The 21,813-nt window shown below is 32.3% G+C and overlaps 5 protein-coding genes across 19 annotated transcripts; 4 read left to right on the forward strand and 1 right to left on the reverse strand.

Moving 5' to 3' along the window:
* Window positions 1-1,663: 1,663 nt before the first annotated feature.
* Window positions 1,664-3,149, forward strand: LOC108340235 (putative B3 domain-containing protein Os03g0621600). Its single transcript, XM_017577472.2, has 4 exons — window positions 1,664-1,789; window positions 1,929-2,295; window positions 2,455-2,612; window positions 2,771-3,149. Exons 1-4 carry the CDS (start codon window positions 1,664-1,666, stop codon window positions 3,038-3,040), a joined length of 921 nt encoding a protein of 306 aa, XP_017432961.1. The 3' UTR covers window positions 3,041-3,149.
* Window positions 3,150-3,659: 510 nt separating this feature from the next.
* LOC108340237 (B3 domain-containing transcription factor VRN1) lies at window positions 3,660-5,383 on the forward strand. Its single transcript, XM_017577474.2, has 5 exons — window positions 3,660-3,901; window positions 4,051-4,333; window positions 4,487-4,630; window positions 4,715-4,866; window positions 4,947-5,383. The coding sequence occupies exons 1-5, from the start codon at window positions 3,830-3,832 to the stop codon at window positions 5,193-5,195; spliced, it is 900 nt and encodes a 299-aa protein (XP_017432963.1). The 5' UTR covers window positions 3,660-3,829; the 3' UTR covers window positions 5,196-5,383.
* Window positions 5,384-10,186: 4,803 nt separating this feature from the next.
* On the forward strand, window positions 10,187-13,639 carry LOC108340232 (B3 domain-containing transcription factor VRN1). Of its 7 annotated transcripts, none has more exons than XM_052878062.1 (5): window positions 10,188-10,618; window positions 10,938-11,110; window positions 11,997-12,669; window positions 12,765-12,964; window positions 13,058-13,639. In XM_052878062.1, the coding sequence occupies exons 2-5, from the start codon at window positions 11,051-11,053 to the stop codon at window positions 13,409-13,411; spliced, it is 1,287 nt and encodes a 428-aa protein (XP_052734022.1). In that variant the 5' UTR covers window positions 10,188-10,618; window positions 10,938-11,050; the 3' UTR covers window positions 13,412-13,639. The 7 variants fall into 7 exon arrangements, with proteins under 7 accessions (XP_017432946.1, XP_052734022.1, XP_052734023.1 ...); XM_052878063.1 differs by having other exon boundaries at window positions 10,941-11,110; XM_052878064.1 differs by having other exon boundaries at window positions 10,941-11,110; window positions 12,088-12,669.
* Window positions 13,640-15,159: 1,520 nt separating this feature from the next.
* LOC108340234 (B3 domain-containing protein REM20) lies at window positions 15,160-18,977 on the forward strand. Of its 9 annotated transcripts, none has more exons than XM_017577466.2 (7): window positions 15,162-15,455; window positions 15,524-15,616; window positions 17,026-17,127; window positions 17,334-17,856; window positions 17,949-18,082; window positions 18,401-18,487; window positions 18,561-18,977. In XM_017577466.2, the coding sequence occupies exons 2-7, from the start codon at window positions 15,608-15,610 to the stop codon at window positions 18,813-18,815; spliced, it is 1,110 nt and encodes a 369-aa protein (XP_017432955.1). In that variant the 5' UTR covers window positions 15,162-15,455; window positions 15,524-15,607; the 3' UTR covers window positions 18,816-18,977. The 9 variants fall into 9 exon arrangements, with proteins under 9 accessions (XP_017432951.1, XP_017432953.1, XP_017432955.1 ...); XM_017577470.2 differs by having other exon boundaries at window positions 15,164-15,455; window positions 15,524-15,550; window positions 17,049-17,127; XM_017577462.2 differs by lacking the exon at window positions 15,524-15,616 and having other exon boundaries at window positions 15,160-15,455.
* A 603-nt stretch (window positions 18,978-19,580) lies between these two features.
* On the reverse strand, window positions 19,581-21,796 carry LOC108340239 (diphthamide biosynthesis protein 3). The gene is made up of 2 exons (XM_017577476.2): window positions 21,429-21,796; window positions 19,581-19,862 (listed from the first exon to the last, which is right to left on the reverse strand). The coding sequence occupies exon 1, from the start codon at window positions 21,694-21,696 to the stop codon at window positions 21,436-21,438; it is 261 nt and encodes an 86-aa protein (XP_017432965.1). The 5' UTR covers window positions 21,697-21,796; the 3' UTR covers window positions 19,581-19,862; window positions 21,429-21,435.
* Window positions 21,797-21,813: the final 17 nt, after the last annotated feature.

The raw sequence follows: 21,813 nt of genomic DNA on the forward strand, positions 1-21,813 counted from the left end.
GAGGATGCATAAATTTAGAGAATGTGAAACTGTTAGTTTTTTCTTTGACAGATTGGCTTACAAATGTATTTGTACTTATGTTATATTTGCAACAGAAGTAAATATAAAAATACAAAATACGAATATTTTTATTTAATCAAAAAATAGATAAAACAAATATTTTTTTGATAAATATTTCAATAACACTATCTCCATTCATATGGAAGATCTTTTTAACGCTAACAAGAAGTTGATATTGATTGACCTTTCAAAGTGTTAGTAAAATGCCAAAGTTTTCTTCAATTTGCCTCTTAATAAATATTACATTAGGAAATACTTAATGATATTTTTAAAGTAGTAAGAAAAAAAGTGTAGGAATATTTTAATAAAATTGGCTATTAATAAAAACTTTTATCTTGACGTGATTATTATTTTTTAATGTGTGTAAAAGATCTTAAATTTTAATCACCGTGTAACAGAAAAAAATGTATGTTAATTCTCTATATAAACAAATTGTATAATTTATTTAATTAAATCATCAATTAGTGTTCGCATAATTTGGGAAACATTGTGATAATTGTTTAAAATGAGGGGATTATGATGATTTTTCGTATTATTTGCAGTTGTTTATATCTCATCCTTACAAAACACTGTTACAGAGTGACCACAACATAATTTTACTTTACAATAAATATTATAAGTATTTATGTAATTGAAATTTTATATTTGAGAGTTGATATTTAATATTACACACAGTCTTATGCTTTCTCTTAAAACATTTCCACCCAAAGTTAGATCAAAATATTATTATCATTAAGAAAATTTAAATATGACTTGTAGTTAATATTACTGAACGATGTTTATTATCATTTTTAAAACATTTCTAAATAACATTTAACAATTAATATTGTCATAGAATACTTTTAACATTTTTTATTATTACAAGTCCATGTATTATTTAATCATATTTTTTAAAATATATTATATTAAATATTTTCACATTTTTTATTAAATGAGTTTTACTTATTTCAATAATAATTCTAACTATAATTAAATTTTAAATTTTGTATAAATTTGATTATTTTTTTATTAAATTTTATAAGTAATTGAGTATTTAAGTTTTTTTATATTTTTAAAATTTATTTTTTTATAAATTAAGTAACTTGACTATTACTTTTTATGAGATTCTAATTTTGTAGTTAATATATAACGATATCAAAATTATTATTTCTTTAAAATATCACATTTTATAGTTAATATATAACTTGACATTAATGAAAATATTGTAAATAATTTTCATTCATTAAAAATATGTTGAATAATATATAAAATTAGTAAGACATAATTCCATTAGTACAATGCATTACTTTGTTATATTCATTATTATTGATTTATCTCTCCGATTTTAGTCAAATGAGAGTATAATAATATCTTCTAAATATGATTGCCTTTTCTCTTTCTTTTTCTCAGACTGAACTCATCTCTACTAGCACGCAGTATACATGTATGGCTTTCTTTTCCTCTCTCTCAATGCATGTCTTCTAACATGGAATGTACATGTTTTTTTCTTATTTTCATAAACATGAACTACTTGTTACTGTTATCAGATTTCTGGTAGATTATATATATACCTTTACTATTTCAATTTTGTATTTTGATTCTATTCTTCTGAGAAACTATGACAATGAGAGACTTTTCATTTTATCAAAAAGCTTTAATCGTACAAGGAAATGGCAGGGAGATGTGGCAGATGGACTATTATCGGGGCAATCCAGTCTTCTTTGTTATCATCAACAACTCCAAATTACAGGTGATGTTCTTGTTTCCTTTTTATGTTGTTCTTATGCTACACGCTTTTATTAATTTTTACTTGTGCTAGTGAGAAATCTCTGCATTTGTAGAATGTGGTATACTGGTTTGAAGCCTATGTTATTTGTCATAACTTGCAGAAAGTGCCAGAGGGGTTTCTGAAGCATTTGAATGAAGACTTTCAAAATGCAGTTCTTATTGGTCCTTCTGGTGATAATTGGCAAGTGACTATTTTGAAGAAAGGAAATAACATTTATCTGTACAATGGTTGGCCACAGTTTCTGACCGACAATTCAGTGATGCTTGATGATTTCTTGCTTTTTACATATCATGGAGGAAACTGCTTCCATGTTCAAATTTTTGGTAAGAATGGATTGGAGAGGCTATGTTTCAAGCAAACAAGACAAGATCAAGTTCTGATCCCAAGTTTGGTGAGGACAAAGAAGAACACACACAGAAGAACTTCTTCCAGTCCATTCCTCCACCAAGCCAAGTCTTATAAAAAAGGTAACTCTTATACTTTCTCACAGATATGTGGTAATTACAAACTCAAAAATGTTTTGAAAAGGAAGAACATGCAAACAACATTGTAGATTTGCCCTTTGTTATTCCCTCTAGCCCCCAAAAATATCTCATTTCTTAAATTTTGTTTTATGTATGTCATAGGTCTGTCTTTCAGCAGCAAATTCTCATTTTCAAAGCTCAAGAGTTCAGTTAAAATTGAAAGTTCAGAAGCATGCTACTTGGCAGATTCTTTTACCTCTCGCAACCCTCACTGGAAGCATCTCATGACTAAATGCAATGTAGAAGATCACTGCACACTGGTAAATATGAATTGAGTGACATTCTTATTTCACAAGCTAAAATCAAATCATTTTTCTTGATTCGAATGTCAGTTTATCTGAGTTATATCATACATTTCTTAGTCACAGTATACTTTAGAACAAGTATTAATGTGGTATAAATTGGGATTTGCATGCAGCCAATTGCTACTGAGTTTGCCAGGAAGCATATTCCTGAAACAGTGAAACAGATAATTCTTTGGAACACAGAAGGAAAATTTTGGGAAGTGGTAGTGACTTGGTTTGGATGTCAAAATAAGAGGTATACTCGATTTACAACAGGATGGGGAAGATTCGTTCGTGATAACAGACTTATGAGGGGTGACACTTGCGTATTTGAACTTGAAGATCAAAACCATTTGAGTGTTCACATATTCAGAACAGGATTTTGTGCACCAAAATTGTTTTAAAAATCAGTTTGAATTCAGTCTTTGAGTAGGTTGTATTGATTTGATTCATGTCATAAACACAGTTAAATCTTAGACATTATTATTAATCTTTCTAGTATAAAAAGTTCATTACAATGTATTATAAGATGAATTAGAATATAAAAATCCATGATTAAAGTATCCATTTATAAATTATCTTTATTAACAGATTTAATAATTAATTTTGCTAAATATTTCTAATTCAAGTAATTAATTTAACAATAGGTAGTAATAACATCCTCTTAAAAAACTGTTTTAAACTTCAAACAGAACTTTTAGTTTTGTTAAGAGAACAAATAATTTTCTTGCACTCAAAGGAATGCATTTATGCAAACTATCTAGCATTAACGTTTAGGAATGTTAACATGAATTTTCAAACATAAACTGAGATATAAGGTACTCTGTTTCATTTCAAACATATCTTTATGCCACTCACACCAGAGTACATAAAACAACACAAGTGGTTGTGCTTTGTGCAATAACACAAATGATGACCAAAAGTGGGATGTGGATGGAAAATAGTGGGCCTGTTTCCATTGATGAACATAACTTGTGCAGAGAAGGCATTGTCGTTTTATTCTTTTATAGGGAGAGCTTTAAATGGGTGGCTCTGCGTTTGTTTCCCCAGCGGGTAACTGATAATCAAAGGAGAATCAAAGGTCCAAAGGCAAGAAATGTCAAAAACAAACCCGTGTTCCAATATCCTAGCATAAAAGCTAAACAAAACACACGGGGTTTCAGGATTTGCAATAGTTTTGAATATACAGTTTGATGGCTGGTGGTGTGAAAAAATACCCTCTCTTCTTCACAATCTTCGTTCCAGAGCAACACTCTCAAACTATGGTAATGGTATTTTCTTGACTACTAATTAATATTTATCTTCAAGTCTATTTTTTTCATTAATTTCATTGTTTTATGAGTGTTGCTACCACTCCTTGTTTATGGTAATCTGGTTTCAACACTATCCTAGTGTTTTCTGTGATAACCTGCAGAAAGTTCCAAAGGAGTTTTTGAAGAAATTGAATGAAGACTTGTCGAGTAATGAAGTTCTCAGTAGCTCTTCTTCTGGTGACAAGTGGCAAGTAAGTGTTCTAAAGAAAGGAAACGAAGTGTATATGCAAAATGGTTGGCCTAAGTTTGTGACAGATAATTCAATTGTGCTTCATGATGTACTGCTTTTTACATATCATGGAGAGAACTGTTTCCATGTTCAAATTTTTGATAAGAATGGAGTGGAGAGGTTATGCCTCAAAGAAACAACACAAGAAAAAAAAGGTAAGTAACCTGTGTTAATTATCTGGCAAATTTGATTTCTCCAAATGTTTTGAAAGGAACAATATGAAACAACATTGCAGATTTGATGTTTGTGTTCCCCCTTCCCCCAACATATCTCATTTTCTTAAACTTTTGTTTGAGGTTTGGGAACAGATATGCCTTGCAGAAACAAAGGCTTTATTTTTACTGGTAGTGAGACAATGAAAACAGGGCAAAAACAAACTGCCACCCCAAGTTTGGCAAGGACAAAGAAGAAAAAAGAAAGACATTTTTCTCCTGGAAAGTCTCATCAAGAAGGTAAACATGATGTTTAAACATTCACGTAAATGTGGTTACAAACTAAAAAATGTCTCATTTCTTAAGTATTTGTTTCTTTAACAGACTTGTCTCTTCCTAAGGACTTCCCTGCTCCTCAGCATTCAGTTGAAATTGAAAGTTCAGAAGCATTGAAATTGGCCGAGTCCTTTACCTCTAGCAAACCTTACTGGAAGCACCTCATGACAAAATGTCATGTGGAAGGTCGTTGCATATTGGTAAATGTCAATCTATTTTCTTTGCTAGTGCATTATAGAATTGTGTGATATGAATTGTGGGTTATGATCATTGCTTGCAGCCTATTGCTACTAAGTTTGCCAGAAAGTATATTCCTGAAGAAGTGAAACAGATCCATATTGGAAATTCCGAAGGAACACTTTGGAAAGTTCATGTGAGTTGGTCTAAAGGTTATGCTCACTTCAGTACAGGATGGGCAAATTTGGTTCGTGATAACAAGCTCATGAGAGGTGACACTTGCATATTTGAACTTGAAGAAAACCTTCATTTGAGGGTTCACATATTCAGAACCAGATGTGCACCAAGTTAATCTGGATCCACTGATTTTAACAAACCTGAGCTTTATTCCAAATGTCTAATTCTGCATTGGATTATCTTCAGTTTATCATCATTATCGTTGTGTGAAACTACTTCCTTTTTATTATGTTATTCATGATGGATTCTTAGTAGTTTTATTATCTCTCAATCTCAACGTTAATATATATCTTCTTTTCTCAAGTAGTAGTACATCCAATTGTCTCACTTCTGAAGTCAAGAAAAATTTAAACACTCCTAATACTCCTTCCTTTTTCAACTCTCAGAAGTGGTAATACATTGCAATCCTAACCACTACAACCATTACAATACCACTGATTATACATAAGCAGTCAAGTTTTTTGTCATGAAGAAAAACAAAAACCTCTAGCCATGAACTTCGTTTTGCTTGCATATGGATGCTCAAAGTTGCTCTTAACATGTTAAACTTGAAATCAAAAAGCTCTGGTGAAATGTGCTGTACATAGCACACTCATAATCGATTCAGATTCTTTCATACTGTTGAATATGAAATGATCATGTTAAAGAGAATATGGTTTTTTTTATCCAATATAACTAACAAGTCTAACCCTCTTTATTTGATAAAAAATAATAATGTTTTTTTAATGAACCTTTATCTCTCACAATCTTAACACTGTTTAGGTTTCAAATGCAGAATAATGTCATACTAATTTACCTACCATCCCTTGTCAGACCAAAAGATAATTAAAGGTAAGAGAAAATCCAACATTCTTAAAAATTCAGCAGAACAAAAAACTTGTATTGGAGTTTAAGAATCCAAAAGTGAAGTTCAAAGAAACTCAAGAATGGTGACATCTACTCATTTTGGATTTGTGTTTGAATGTTGATGTGCTTACAAAGTATCATTAATTTGTGGAGATATTTCTTTTAGCAAAATCTCAGACTATTGGGAGAATCGTATCTCAGAAACAGCAAAAGAGAAATCGTGGAGTGTGAGAACTTTACTAAACAAAGAAATACCTATATATAGATGTCACCTTTTATCATGTATTTTCAATCTCTTTTACCATAAATATGAGACATTAGGAAAAGTTACAAATGAATCCATGCTATCTTCGATTTTGGTGGTCCTCCATCTGTTTTCCTCATGCTGGCACGTGTAAAAAAGTTGCATTTCCTCACTGCAATTTTTTGTTCTTTTACAAAAGATGTGTCATGAAAGAACAGAATAAAGTCTCACACTATCATAATTCTGGATCTTTACAAGTTTAGAAATCAGGATAAGGACTTTCTTTTCTTGCTTTCTTAACACTTTTTTCTTACTTCAACTTTATGATTACTCTCAAGCTCAGCCTTCCTGAAGAGTCTATGTTTCGTAAGCAATAAATGAAGAATTTATGTCTATGATGTATAATATAATCTGTATTTTATGATATATTTTATGCTACAAGTAGTATATTTATATCTTTATGGTATTGTGTACGTATTGAAATGTTTAAATAGATGCATGTAGTATGTGATTGTAGGATACACAAAGGTGTATGTTGTATGCAAATACTTAGTGAGATATCGTGACTTTCTATAAGTGTTTGACAAGAGATATATAATGATGTTTTCTAGCATTAAGCATGAAATTTATTGAAAAAAAATAGATATATATTAACTTCATTAATAATTTGATGACATAAATTAAAACATTCGGTGAGAAGTTTAAAAAAAAGTCAAGACTTTCTATATAATGTCCATAAGAAAAAAGAGAGTTGTTTTTATGATGTTTATCTACTAATAAGAGGACCATGCATTATAGGAGATAAGTATAAAGCAAATATTAGTTATCAATGTATTTTTTTCAACAAGTTTTCTAGATAAATGTACTTTATCAATAAGTTTAGTAGATAAATTTTTAAGGGAATGCGTTCTTAATTTCTAATGTACCTTAGTTAGACTTCATAAATGTAATTCAAGAGGACCTATCAATGTTACAAAATTAAAAATTTAATAATAAAATTAAAAATGATCAATAATATATATATATATATATATATATATATATATATATATATATATATAATGCATGTTTTAATGAAAATTGATATTACATTCAACATATTAACACATTATTAATAATTTCACAACTAATTAACAAAAATGTTAAAAATTTATAATTTTAAAATTCAAATAATTAAATTAGTGAAATTTAAAACTTAACGATAAAATTAGTAAAAATGATGAGTCAAATTTTTTTTATGCAACTGACAAATTTGTTTTATGCAATTTGGGCATTTTCTCAACATCCTAAAGTCTCTATTTTTTAATTGGCATGTTATAACACTTCACATATACATTCAAATAATACCTTAATCAAGGCATTCAATTATCTCTACTTTTTTCATCCCACAAGAATTAGAAGTGTAAGTATGTTTCTAATTGATTTACTAGTCAAACATATATAAAGATCCAAATACAACATTCAAGACATTTTCATACTTCAAATATAAGTAACAATATCATCAAAGGCACACCCATTAATTTAATCTCATGTTGGAAACATTTTTCAGTCACAACTAATATCTCCATTTCAATAAATTCCCTGCTACCAAAATCTAAACTTCCACACATCAAATCAATCACATTTTGTCAAGTTTTCATACTGTTCAAGACATCTCAAATAAAATTCTCAGTTTAACACAATTATTGCAGTCACACATTTATATCACACTTGATAAATTTACTAAGTAAACATTAAAGTTTGTGGATGAAATTAGTTTCCCTTATCTTATGAATTTTTTTTCCTAACGTAGTACTTCTTCCCTAAATAACTTCACACTTAAATCACATTATCTACAAAACAAAAGATCAATCATCAAGACACAACTTTAGTATCTCTACTAAAAAAAATATTATGAAAAAAAAGAAATACTTCATGCAAAAAGAAAAGAGTTGCATTTAGAGAGAGAAACATATTACTTATATGGTGAAAGGAGCAAAAATAAAAATTAACTAAAAGAGATTTTATGGAAGGTTTTCGTAAAGATGTTGGATCTTCAAAGAGAGAAGAAATGTCTTAGAAGTTAGGATTTCCATAAAAAAAAATTATTGAAATGAGTAATTGGAATTCTCACAAAATAAAGTTTATTTTTAATTATATATTATAATTTGATTCTATTTCTAATATTTTATGTATTAAGAATTTGTTTATATTTGTGAAATTAAGTCTTTATTGACACAAACTTTTATACCCTAATATGTGGCTTTAATATCATATGAAAAGAATAAATTTAAAATTTAAAATAATTTCACAAAACCACTTTATAAAGCGAGATTTTGTAATTATATATATAATTTAAATTAATTTTATTTCTAGCTTACGTTTGATATTTTCAACATCCCGTTTAACGCTATTTTCCTAGGATAATTCTTTTACTTTCTAACTTTAAATACTTTTATTCTTTTATTATAAGAAAATAAAATTATAAAAATATTTTTGTAATCAAATTTTAATTATTTTAAATTTATTTAATGATATTTTTTCTAAAAGTTTAATACATTATTTGGTCATATTTTTAGGGGTTTGCTTCAAATAATTCTACCTTTTAAAAAAGTTTAGACTCCATATAAAAAATGTTAAAAAATGTTCAATCCGGTCTTTTAGGCTCACGCCGTTAAAAACATAACGGTGCAAATGCCACGTCATCATCACCATCTCCAGACAAACCCTAATTTCTCTCTAAGCAACCCTAGCCGCCGCACCATCCAGCGCAGTCACCGTCATCCTCGCCGGCAACCATCCTCTCCAACACATCACGCACCACCACCAAAACATCTTCTCCCTTCTGTTGCACCTCCATCACCTTCACATCTTACCTTCGCTCTCGCGCGCACCACCTACCGTGATCCCTTGCTATGCCGCGACCACCAATCTTCATCATTTTCATCCTCGCACCAGCCAAATTGTCGTCGCGCGAACAACACTGCCGGACCAATCTCCATCACAGAATCGTCCACCACTAACCACCAGCTAAATCGCCAGCTGCTGCAGATCGCGAATCGCCACTCTTCTCCACTACTAATCGCGCTACTGCCTGCCTCCACCTGCAATCACAATCATACCTGCAAGCAAATCATGGAGACCTAGGGTTTCTCGCGTTCTCGTCGCATAACTTTGGTGGTGGCGTGTGATTCATTGGAGAGGACGTCTGCCGGCGAGGACGGCGGTGACGGCGCTGGATGGTGTGGTGGCTAGGGTTTCTTGGAGAGAAATTAGGGTTTGTATGGTGATGATGACGTGGCAGAGATTTTTTTTTTAAATTAAAAAATCATTTAAGTCCACATATTAACGTGTGCCACGTGCTTATGAGATGTCATGCTGACATTTGCATCGATATATTTTTAACAGTGTGAGCGGAAAGAACCAGATTGAACAATTTTTAACGAACGGGGTCCATTTTTTTAAAAAGTAAGATTACTTTGAACCAAACCCAAATATAGAGTCTGAACTTTTTTAAAAGATAGAATTACTTTCAACAAAACTCCTAAAATTAGGGATCAGATAATATATTAAATCTTTTCTAAAATATCATGACTTGCAACATTTTAGAAATTATTAAAAATTACTAAATTTTAATATATATATATATATATATATATATATATATATATTAGTTTTAATGGTTTCTAAGCATAAATACTTGCAAAAACGAAATTATGAAGTGGTTGTGAGTCTCTGCACACAAGAACAGTCTCCCAAACTTTGTGCTACTCAGCACGCTACAGAAAACAACACAAGTGTTTGAATATAACACAAATGGTGACCTAAAATTGAATGTGGTTGGAAAATAGTGTGCACTGTTTCCATTGATGACATAAGTTGGGCAGAGAAGGCATTGTCGTTTTATTTTTTTATAGCGAGAGCTATAAATGGAGGTGGCGTGCCTCTGTGTTTGTTTCCATAACAGGTAACAAAGAATCAAAGGGACCGAACGCAACAATAGTTGAAAATAACACCCCCTGTTCCAATTTCCTAACGTTAAAGCTAAAAAAAACAAACGGGGTTTCAGAAGAAAGTAACGTGAAAACCCAAACTAGAAAAACAAATCAAAGCTTACACTTTCAGTTTGAGGTGGTGACTCACCGAGTCTTCACTCGTTAGCTTTTTAACAAGGTTTTCATATATGTCAAGTTGGGATTTTTTTGTTATTTTAAGGTTTTTAAAAACCATTGTTTGACTCAAAAAGCAGAGGAGAGTGGGGACTGGAGAATAGGGAGTGATGGTGAAGTGGATCTGAAAGGTGAAAATTTTCAGTAGGTAGAGCCCAAAGCTATCATCTTTGAATCAAAGGGTGATCAAATGCTTTAGCGGTTTGGTTTGGTTTTTCTGTCTTCCGACACACTCAGACAATGACGCACCCTTCTTTCCACAAGCTTCTTCTACCCTCCACTCTCCAAACCAAACAACTGGTACCTATATTTTCTCTCATTCTTCCCACCTATTTTGTAGATTTTTTTTTATGTATTTTGCCACCACTCCCATCTCCCAAACTTTGTCAGCTCGTTAATCAAGTTTGGATTTTTTTAAATTCCATCTGGAGTGTGAGTACCAATTCCTATCTGTATTTGTTTGTTCTGGTAGGGTTGGGAGGAAAAGTGCATGTTGGTCTGATTAGTTCTTTTAGTTAAAATCAAGAACTACTTTAGTGGAATTATGCGTTCTGAACCTAAATTTCAGGGTTTGTTATGTTTATTTCATGATTAGCTTGCTTTCAATTTTTTACTGCAGAAGACTGGTTGAGTGGTTGTGAAGAAAAGTCAGAAAATTTCTTTTGGGACAAGGTCTTGGGATTTTGGAAGACAGAGTTCTTTGTGTTGGCTCACTCGAAATTAGTGTAGAACATGAAGTCAATAAAGTGTGATTGGTTAATTTTATGTCTTTTTTCAACAGTGTTCTCACTTGTAAGCTTTTCAGCTTTGTCCACGTTCCTAAGTGAAAAACACCCTGTAAAATTGCCAGACTTTTTTGTTTTCTTGAAATTAGACTCTGTTGGTTGACCTTGATTTGATGACTGGTTCTTCTACAGAAGAAATAAGCTTTAGGTAGGGGAATTCTGAGAAATCACACGTTTAACATACATACATACATATATATATATATATATATATATATATATATATATATATATATATATATATATATATTCTCGAATTAGACATCTATCTTTTTACTGAGCACTACCAACTTCTTTTCCCACAGGTTCTAGTAAATACGAAACAGTGATCATGCATTTGAACAGTGTTTTTCACAGTATACACTCAAATTGATCTTAAAATAGTTATTCTGTGTTACTTAGGTAGAGATTTATAAGTATCTCTCAACTTACATTGGAACTGATAAAGGAAGAACTTGAACTTGAAGTAAATCCATATCCATGCCGCAATGATATCAAAAAAACATTTGTGGAATGGAATCTGTATTGAATCCAACTCTGTCTTTGATATTTGAGCTTCATCAATCACATTAGCTCTAGAATTGTAGCGGAGTTTGAAAGTTCCGTTTATTCTGAAGTTGGCTGGCATAAAAGTTGAACTACATTTGAAAATTAGTCTAGTTAAGAATCTGAAGTTGAGTTTTGCACACTTGTCAAACCATTTTTAGTTATATTATATCATCCGTTGTACATTACTGTTCACGGAGGTGGGCATTTAATAGTAATGGAAGAGGCACAGTCTTCCTACCATCTTCATTAGATAAGTTTGGTTCTTAAAGTTTAGAACATCATTGAGGTCTTGTCTTACAAAAAATTACCAATATTTGGAATCAAACTTGATTTATGAATTGCAGAGGCTTCCAGATGATTTTATGAGGAAATATGGGGGTGAACTTTCTCCAATTGTTACCCTCTCTGTTCCTGATGGTAGTGTCTGGCGTGTAGGGTTGAAAAAGGCAGACAACAAGTATTGGTTCCGTGACGGTTGGCAAGAGTTTATTCAGCACTATTCCATTGGCGTAGGATACTTGTTGGTTTTCAGATACGAAGGAAAGTCAGGTTTCAATGTTCATGTTTTTAATTTGGCTACTTCTGAGATAAACTATCAATCAGCCATACGATGCAGTAATGAAGGGCCTCACTTTGCAAATCTTCTTAAATTTTTTGAAGAAATTGATGATGAAGATTCCATTGAAATATTGGATTCATCACCTTCCCATCTTGCTCCAAGTTCATTGCAAAATAGAGTTCTTGCTTGTTCAGTAGATAAAATGTCTCCTGCAAAGAGTTATACACCTCCAGCATTACAGAATCTGTTCAATGGATCTAAACTTAATAGCATAAACTGGGGAGAGGGTGGTGATGCGCATTGTTCCAAAAGTGCCAATTCACTGGATGATCGATTCACCAGAGACATAGGAGTTCAATTTAACGCAGTCGAGTTTAAAAGATCTACTGAAGAATTGAAACTACGTGCTTCCATGGAGGAAAGGATGAAAAAAACTGCAAGAAAGAAGCGGAAATCAGGTCCTAGTAGTAGTCCCTTTTGACTCCTTTTTCTTTCTGTGATCTGTTTATCTACAAAGGAAATTTTAAGATGAATACAATTTGTGAAAGTGCAGATGGACAGGAAGCCTCTGCTGAGCAAGAAGAGGAAGTTGAAATGCGCTTCAGATTTTATGAAAGTGCTTCTGCTAGAAAAAGAACTGTGACAGCAGAAGAAAGAGAGAGGGCCATCAGTGCAGCGAAAGCATTTGAACCAGCTAATCCTTTCTGTAGGGTTGTCCTAAGGCCCTCCTACCTATACAGGGGATGCATAATGGTGAGCCTTTGAATTTGACACTACACATATAACTTTTCATTCGTCTTATTAGCTGATCTTGTATACTAAAGTCTCATCTTTGTGTATTTTCAGTATCTGCCATCCTGTTTTGCAGAAAAACATTTGAATGGAGTTTCTGGGTTTATTAAACTTCAGATTTCTAATGGGAGACAGTGGCCAGTTCGCTGCCTTTATAGGGTAGGTAGAGCCAAGTTAAGCCAGGGGTGGTTTGAATTTTCATTAGAGAACAATTTAGGAGAAGGTGATGTGTGTGTGTTTGAGCTTCTTAGAATGAAAGAAGTAGTGCTGCAAGTTACCATCTTTCGCATTACTGAGGAAGTGGGAATGTTGAAGCCTCCTCCTTCGCAGCAGAACCAAAACATGAGCTCAGCTAAACTGCTGAGCACTCCCTTGCAGCAACACCTTAGTTCAACTCAAATGGTTTGAAATTAGCAGCAGCTTCATCACTTATAGCTCAACTGTATCAAATAATCCCTTGCTTATGTGTGGAACTCAGATGCACTTTCTGTCCAACATGTCAGGGTGACTTCATTGGAACATAGTTATTATAGTTTTGATACTTTTCCCCCATTCCTCTTCTTTTGACTTGGATTGTAAATAGATTGTTCGATCTAGCTCATCAGAAACCGAGTCAATGTTTTTCCTATTGCTGTTTATCTTGTTTTTATTTTCTTTTCAGTTTCAAGTTAGATTATATAGCTTGGTTCACTGTTTTTGTTGATTGCTGTAAGTTGTGTCTGATAGTTTACTTGAATGTTCATCTTTTCTGTGACATGGATGGATGGATATACATGGAGACGGTAAAAATAGGTTATTTATTTTTAATTGGTTTATAAATTATTTTTAACAAATGAAAAAAAACTATTCTCTTTTATTTTCAAGAAGTTTTTCTAAGTAATATTTACTTTTCATACCCTACTGTTGCTAAGAGATCAACCTGCATTTTTGTTTTCTTTCTTTGCTTTTGCTTTAAATAATTATCAATTCTGCAGTTGATATATCAATTTCCAAATTCTTAAAACACCACATGTCCTTAGAAACTCCAAGATCAAACTTTCAAAAGTCCATTTTGAAATTAAACTTTTGAATGCCTATTTGTTCTATAACATTAAATGCTTCCCAAACTAAACAAATTGTTATTCCAAAATAAAGCAGTATATTCCAGAAATTATAATTTTTGAATAAAAGTTTAATTTTGAAAATACGAATACACTCTTAAAAAATTATATCCAAAAGCACATTTTTACATAGCAATATGGAATTTAAATTTAGAAAGACAAACTAACAGTGAAAAAACAAAATATTCACATCTGGAATGACATTAGAGAGTATTTTTTTAGAAAGGAAAAAAAAGAAAGAAATGGATATGGTGTTTAGAAAATTTACATACATGGTCTTTCTTTGGCCAAAATGATAAAAAAGTATGTGTTTCTGGCTTTGACTTGTTAACTTTACAACTTGATAAACTGCTAAAATTTTTCAGTGTTGCTATTACTTTGAAATTGTTTCAGCTAAATTCATCATTGAATATCATTTAAGCCTTATTATTCTGTTCTATGATCTTCCTATAGTACATGTGTAAAAAAAGATAATAAAAACAATTTAGTCTGTCAATAACTTCATATAGGTCTCATTCAAAGTTAAGTTTGAGGAAATTGGATAGGCACATAAACCTTCTTTTGAACTATGAAATAAGCTCATAATATTGGAAGAATCATATACCAAATCATTCTTAATTTTATTTACTCAATATGGTTAACTAGTGCAGTCCCTTTAGTTCATGTAATACAAACAAAATAACTTTAATAGTAATCTGTGAAATTAAAATCAGACTTATCATTAAGGTTAATTATAGCATATTATAGGGTCAATCTCGTCCATAGTCACACGTTATTCATAAAATAGAAAAGCATTATAGAAGATGCTTGTTGAGGTTAAAGTATTCAGAAATAGCATTATGTACGTAGCATCATTAATATTTAGATGGACCACACAGTAAAAATGGAAGACTAATCACCAATAATCTGCACTGAACTGAAATAATTGGTGCAGTACTGGACATGCACCATGCACCATGCACCATGCATGCACATGTTGTATATGACATGCTTTCACAATCATTTTCCGGGAAAAGAAAAGAATCACAATTATCACGAGGCTCATCAGACACTTAAACAGAAGTTTCTTGGAGTTTTGATAAAAAAAAAAAATTATCATCCATTGCATTAATTTGTTGTGATAAGAATCAGATCACAGAAACTAATATCTTCATTCCAAAACTCTTATCTTAAAGTTGAGAAGCTTGCACAGAAAAGCCACAGCCTTACCCTACCCTTCTTGTTCTCCTTCAAAACTTTCATACCACACCTCTCAAAAAAAACAAAGATAAGTGCTTCTGCTATGTATGTGGTTCAAAACACTAGGGCATGTGAATAGTTGCTTCTGCAATAACATCTTCTGCATAATCAAGGTATAACAACTCCAAATTCTGTACTGCTCCAACTTTCACTGATTAATTTTAACTTTGATTCCTGTTAGTTGAGGTGACTGAACCATACACTGCTGGTATGATCTCTCGCTACCATTTATAGGGTTTGCAGTACCACTGTAATTACCTTCACAATGTTTCATGTAAGACTTGTTTAAAACTACACCTTCTGTGCTGCTTGTGACATCCTTTTCTTCAAAAGGAACGATTGAATGGGATTTACTTTCAAAATTGTAAGAACAAATATAAAGCATACTTTTTTCATCATTGTGGTAAACTTTTAGCTCGAAAGTGAGGGCATTTCCAACTTTCGTCTTAAAGATTCAAAAGGGGAGTTGTGCTTGGTTGGAAAGAACTGGTTTTCAACACTGTCTTACTGATATAAGAAGAGAAAATGTTGTTTACACTGAGTGCATAAATACCTGATTCCACTTGTTTTTTTCTTGTGCCATGTTTGTTCTATTGTGCCTTTTGTTTTTTTGTAAAAACCTTAGTTTGATTTTTTTTTTCACAAGCTATTAATTCGCACACACTTTAGTGTCAGTTTATTGGTAGCTGCTAACATGAATGATTCATTTGTCTGTCTTTATCCTTAGTTTTGATATGGCTTTAATCATAACATTGTTAATGTTTTTTGTTTGGTTAGGGAACAGCAGTTTTCTACTGCCATGCATGCATAAGTGTTTAAATTATTTTTGAGAGAAAAAATAGTATAAATTCTTCTTTATCCAAAGTTCATTTATGAAAAAAAGAAAATATTAGTAATATAATACTATTCCGTAAAATTTAGAGAATTTCTTCCTTTCTTTAATGGAAGTTACATTTTAAATTTGTTGGTTTGTAATGCAATATTGAAATTAATGTACTATTATTAGAATTTAAAAAAAATTAATAAAAGAAAACTTAATAGATCACTGCCAATATTATATTTCCGGAGTATGGAAATTAGCATTTACAATTAAAAAATATAATATTTCTGAAAAAAAATCCTTTTTATTAATTATCGATATACATGGTCATTTGGTTAGAACTGTTATCTCTTTTTCTTTTATCTTTTTATTTGGAAAATGTTTTCAATTTTGTTTTATTGGACAAAAATTATTTTATATGGATGAAATTAAAAAAAATCTTAAAATACATCTTCCCCTCCAAAAAAAACTAGGAAATAAACAGTATATATAATATAATATAAAGTTAGGATATATTTACACTATACATAAAAACTTAGTTAAATTATATCTTTAATAACTTTTTATAAAATGTAACAACAGTTGAATTTCATATATTCTTATGAATTAGATTATGCTAGAAACAATTTTAAAATTATTTAAAATTTTAGCTCATCATTTAATTGTGATGAATAATATAATTTGATATTTAGAAATACGTAAATTTTTCTTACTGGATAATATATTTATATAGAAATTTAAATGATGTGAAATTTGAAAAACATTTTATTACGATAATATAAATAAATTACGTGCTTGGGACTATATTAAGAAGATGCTAAATTTTCAAAACTTGTGTTAAGAAAAAATTAATCCTTTCACAGCAGATCCAATATTTCTTTGACAGCAATAGCACGATGACTGGTGCAGAGAGGTACCCAGACTTCTTCAAAGTCTTCCTTCAAGAGCAGCACTTGGAAAGAATAGTAATTTCTTCATATACTTTCTGCAAGGATAATAGTATTGGTGTTCTTAGATTACTATTCAGAATATTAATACTTAGATTTACTGAAAATAGTAAGAGTTATAACAATTTAGTTATATCTCTATACAAATGCAGTTTTTTATTCCAAACACTATCAAAGTATTATAATATCTAAAGTATTGTTCTTTTTCTTCTCTCAAATTGCAGCTTATTCCCAATGCTTTTGTGAAGTTGGAACGGTTACAGGGAAAGATCCCTGAGGATGTCCTCCTCAGGAATAGTAGTGAGAGAGTGTGGCATGTTAAAACACGGTTTTTTGGAGACAGATTATATTTCGATGAAGGGTGGAAGATTTTCCATGAAGAAAACTGCTTAAGAAATGTAGATTTTCTGATATTTAGATATGACGGAGTTAATGAGTTCAGGGTCAAAATCCTTGAAAGATCAACACAGTGTGAGAAAACTCTGGTAAAGATGGAGGAGGAGGAAGGGAATGAAGAAGAGAAAGCAGCAACACAAGAAGTTGAAGAGACAGTGATAACACAGGAGGAACAAGCTGATGACTGTGACATAGAGGACGAGGAAGACAGTGAAGATCAGGACTACGATGACGATGACAATGACGATAGTGATTTTGATGAGAACACAGAGATGGAAGAACAGAGTGAAGAAGAAATCTTCGTTGATCCTGTTGGATACACCAGTCAAAGTTATCGAAAAACTTGCAGAAGTAAGTTTTCAGCTTCATGTCGAAAACCAGTTTTTTTTTCCCCATATATGAGAGCATGAATCAGCCTTTACCCACTGATTTATCTTTCTTAGGGGACACTGCATCAAATTCGTACCCCCAGACTGAAGACCCTTTCAAAGAAGATGAATTTGACCCAGAAACGTGCATTCAGCCAGAGAATAATTTTTTTGAAGCAAAACTCTACAGAAGTAGACCCAACGAATTGGTTAGAACTTAGAATTCTAGTATTGTTTGTTCTAGTTCTGTCCTTTTAACCTGCATATAGCTATTGGCTTTTCAGACACTAAAGCCCTGTTAGATGAGTAAGTCAGTTTGCTCTTTAGTGTTTGTTCCTACCTTCTACTTTCCGTTGCTAATTAAATTCCCTTTGGTTTGGTTTGTAAGCCCTTTGAGCCTATACTACTGTGTTCATGTTTAAAGTGTTAACTTTTTGATTCCCCATGTCCTGAATCTGTTTAAGCAATTTCACTTTTCATCTACTGTACTTTTCACTTTTGGTTTGATTTGATTCCTTCTATTGCAGCATATTCCAGGAATCGCCATTCAAGATTTTTCTCTCAGTTTTCCTGAAAAGATTACCCTTAAATGTTGTCAACACTGCCAGCGTAAGGTATGATATGTGTATTAATGGGGTTGTTCTGATAATTTGAAGTTATAGCTGTTTACTCTGATTGTCACAACAGGATATTCAAAGAAACAAATTACAAGACTATCATCTCAACTTGGCACAAGAGACACCCATCAGAAAAAGATATTTAGAAGTGACGGGAAAAGTGTGTAGGTGGCAGGATGATAGAATATGTATCAAGGGTTGGGCAAACTTTAGCAGAAGGAACAAGATAAAAAATAATGATGTATGCATCTGTGAAGTTATATCAGACGAAGACCAAGTAGTAAGAACATTTCTGGTGCACGTTATAGGTACTAGGAGGGAATAAACACACAATCGTCTGCCAGAGATTTGGATTAGTGCTAATTACACCCTCTAAATAGTTTTAGGAATTAATGCTTATAGTTTTCTTTCGTAATGGTTTCTTCCGTTCTGACTTGTAATGGCTACCATATTTATCTATTATTGGTTGCACTATCATTTAGATTAACACTATTGCCTGGTTCTTCCTTGGTTTGGAATTTAAAATCTTGTTTGTGGACTTAAACTCCACTTGGTTTCTTTGTTACTAGTTGGACAAATCTAAACTTAATTATTATGCGAATTGGAGATTGGTGAACCAGTTTGATGCTTGAACCAATGTTCAAAGGCGCTGGAGATTTGCCACTAATTTGATGTGCTACCAGCCGCATCTTTAACACGTAATGCTGCAACTGAGATTTTCCAGATTGCAGTCATCATGATCAGTGATCCCATTCCTTTATTTTAAAAGTGGCTATATAATTTTCTGACCATTTAAAAACAAACTTGTAATTCCAGAGAATATGTTAGTAAACCTTGCAGGGTTCATTCTTCTGAGGTTCTCATATTCCGACCAAAATATGGCCAACAAGGACCATCGGTTTAAGGCACGTTGAAAAGAATGAACCCTATCTTACCCACAAGTCTGTCTTTTCTGTGCTGCCTTCTCCCTCCCAACCCAAATGTGACATCCCAAAAATTGCATAGCATATTTCAAGGCAAAAATAATAAAGAAAATAAAGAACAGCATGAGTCACTTGCTCAACATGAAAACTTGCACACAAGTAGCAGCTATATAAATCAGTAAACGGGTGGTATTATGAAGTCTAACTAATACAAGAAATGTTTCACAGACCAGATACATGAGACATATCAAACTTGAAACAAATTCAATGACAAAATTTTTGGCTCCCTATTCCCTTCAGAAGAGCAAATAACAGCAGCATTATTGCTGCAATATAAATCTATCATATATTCTTTTCTCCCTTTTCCATAAGAAATACCAAGAACTCCTATCTGCAAAACAGTATATTGCCGTGACAAAACCTACTACGCACCCCACATGTCAGGACATCTGCAAGACAAAGTACACAGTCGGTTAAGAAGAATAAAACAAAATATTTACAATTCAGTATTTAATCACAAACAATAATAAGTAATCCGCTCTCAAAGAGAAATAACCACAATAAGTAACCTGATTACAACATCTACGTTCAAGTATCCTTCAACTTTCAATTACTTCAAATCTATAAAATGATAATAGAACCTACAATATAAAATCAAGAGTCCTGGACCCAAAGGTACACAGCACATGCAATTGGCCACTTATCCACACACAATAATTAATAAAACGAAAGTTTATAAAACCAAAATGCACGTCCAGTAATAAACACAAATCATAGTCAACAAAAACACAATATTCTTCATAAGGAATAATGTGAGGGGGAGTTACTTACCAAAAATGGAAAAATATGAAAGATAAGAGGTAAAGTTTATTATAAAAAATGTGTCTTCTTTATATTCTTCATAAGAATTGAACACAGGTATCAAGAGCTTCCAACAACTACAACTCGCACTTAACCAACTGAGTTATACGCCCTTGATCTAAAACATGTGTTAAAAACCCGACTAGTTACATATTCTATGAATAGAGATCCCCCGGACTTTGTTTTCTGGCAGGTGGAAGGGCCTTAATTCTTGAAAAGGAAACACCAACACCACATTTTAGAATGAAATTTTAAAGTAGGAGATAGTGCAATTTGCGATAAAAAAATTTGCAACAAAAGTTCTTCCACCAGTCACGAGCCATGAGTGCATCAGCAGAACCAATTGACACTAGTGTCAATATACTTGCTTTAATGACTTAACAAGACGCTCTGCACAGATTCAGACCCGAAGTCTATCAAATATATTACAATAAAAAACACACAAGCACGCTTGCTCTCACAGTTTTGAAGGGACATACTACACCATAAATGCCAAAAGAGAGCAGACTACAGAACTTCTTCACTTTCAATCAAGGAGCCATCCAAGAAAACTTAAACACATCAGAAGCAAGCTAACTCCATTTGCTATAATGCAAAAACGCCCACATAATTAGGCCTTTTACCAACTGCTCCGCCTAAAGTGCATGGGCCCAGCATCCATTTATGTTAAACCAAAAGATAATCGGTTCAATCATGATTCATTGAAGTTTATTTGCATAAACTTATTCATAAACACTCCAAAGAAGAGAAGAAAACAACAACAAAAAAATCTTCCAAGCTAATTTGTAAAAACTCCTTTATATAAGTTTTTCAAAATCAGATTTTTAACTTATGCACCATTTTTAACTTATAAAGAAATTTACTTCATTTTTGTCCTTTATTTTCTTCTCCAAAAAGTGTTTCTAGAGAAATCCGAAAACATTACGATTCTCCTTTTCAATATACTCTTACACATAATATGATAATATCTTTACAAAAAATATGCACATATGCTCTGTATTCTATGCAGTCCAATAAACTAGGAATACAATTAAATTCACAGGCATGACTGTAATATAGAAACAACGTATACGACATTCCGTTTATTCTCCTGGCACTGCAACCTAATAATTCTGGCAATGGAAGATAGATATGGATGAGAAACAGTGGGTGACCTGAAATTCAAGCAACGGTTACGGTTTGTTGTTTTGAAGGTTGGAGACCCTTGTTCCGTCGATTTTGGTCGGAATCGGCGAGGAAATCTTCGATGTTGTAGACGACGGTGATATAGAGAGAGCAGCTAGGGCACCGAGCAATCTCTTCACCGAGTTTGAGGTCTTCCTTCGTGATCTGGAAGAGATCCCCGCAAGGGCACGGGTACGTGTAGGCCTGCAACTCCTCGTTCCACTCCATGTCCTCGATCTCCACCTCGTCGTACGACATCGTTTTGCTCTTTCTGGACTTTCGCCTTTCGGGATTTTCTTCTCTCTCAACCAACAAACCCAACGCCAACAGAGGGAGCAAAACAAAGGAGGAGATTCCTGCCTTTATATAAATTTA

Source organism: Vigna angularis, chromosome 5 (assembly GCF_016808095.1).
Source record: "Vigna angularis cultivar LongXiaoDou No.4 chromosome 5, ASM1680809v1, whole genome shotgun sequence".
Taxonomy (NCBI): Eukaryota; Viridiplantae; Streptophyta; class Magnoliopsida; order Fabales; family Fabaceae; genus Vigna; species Vigna angularis.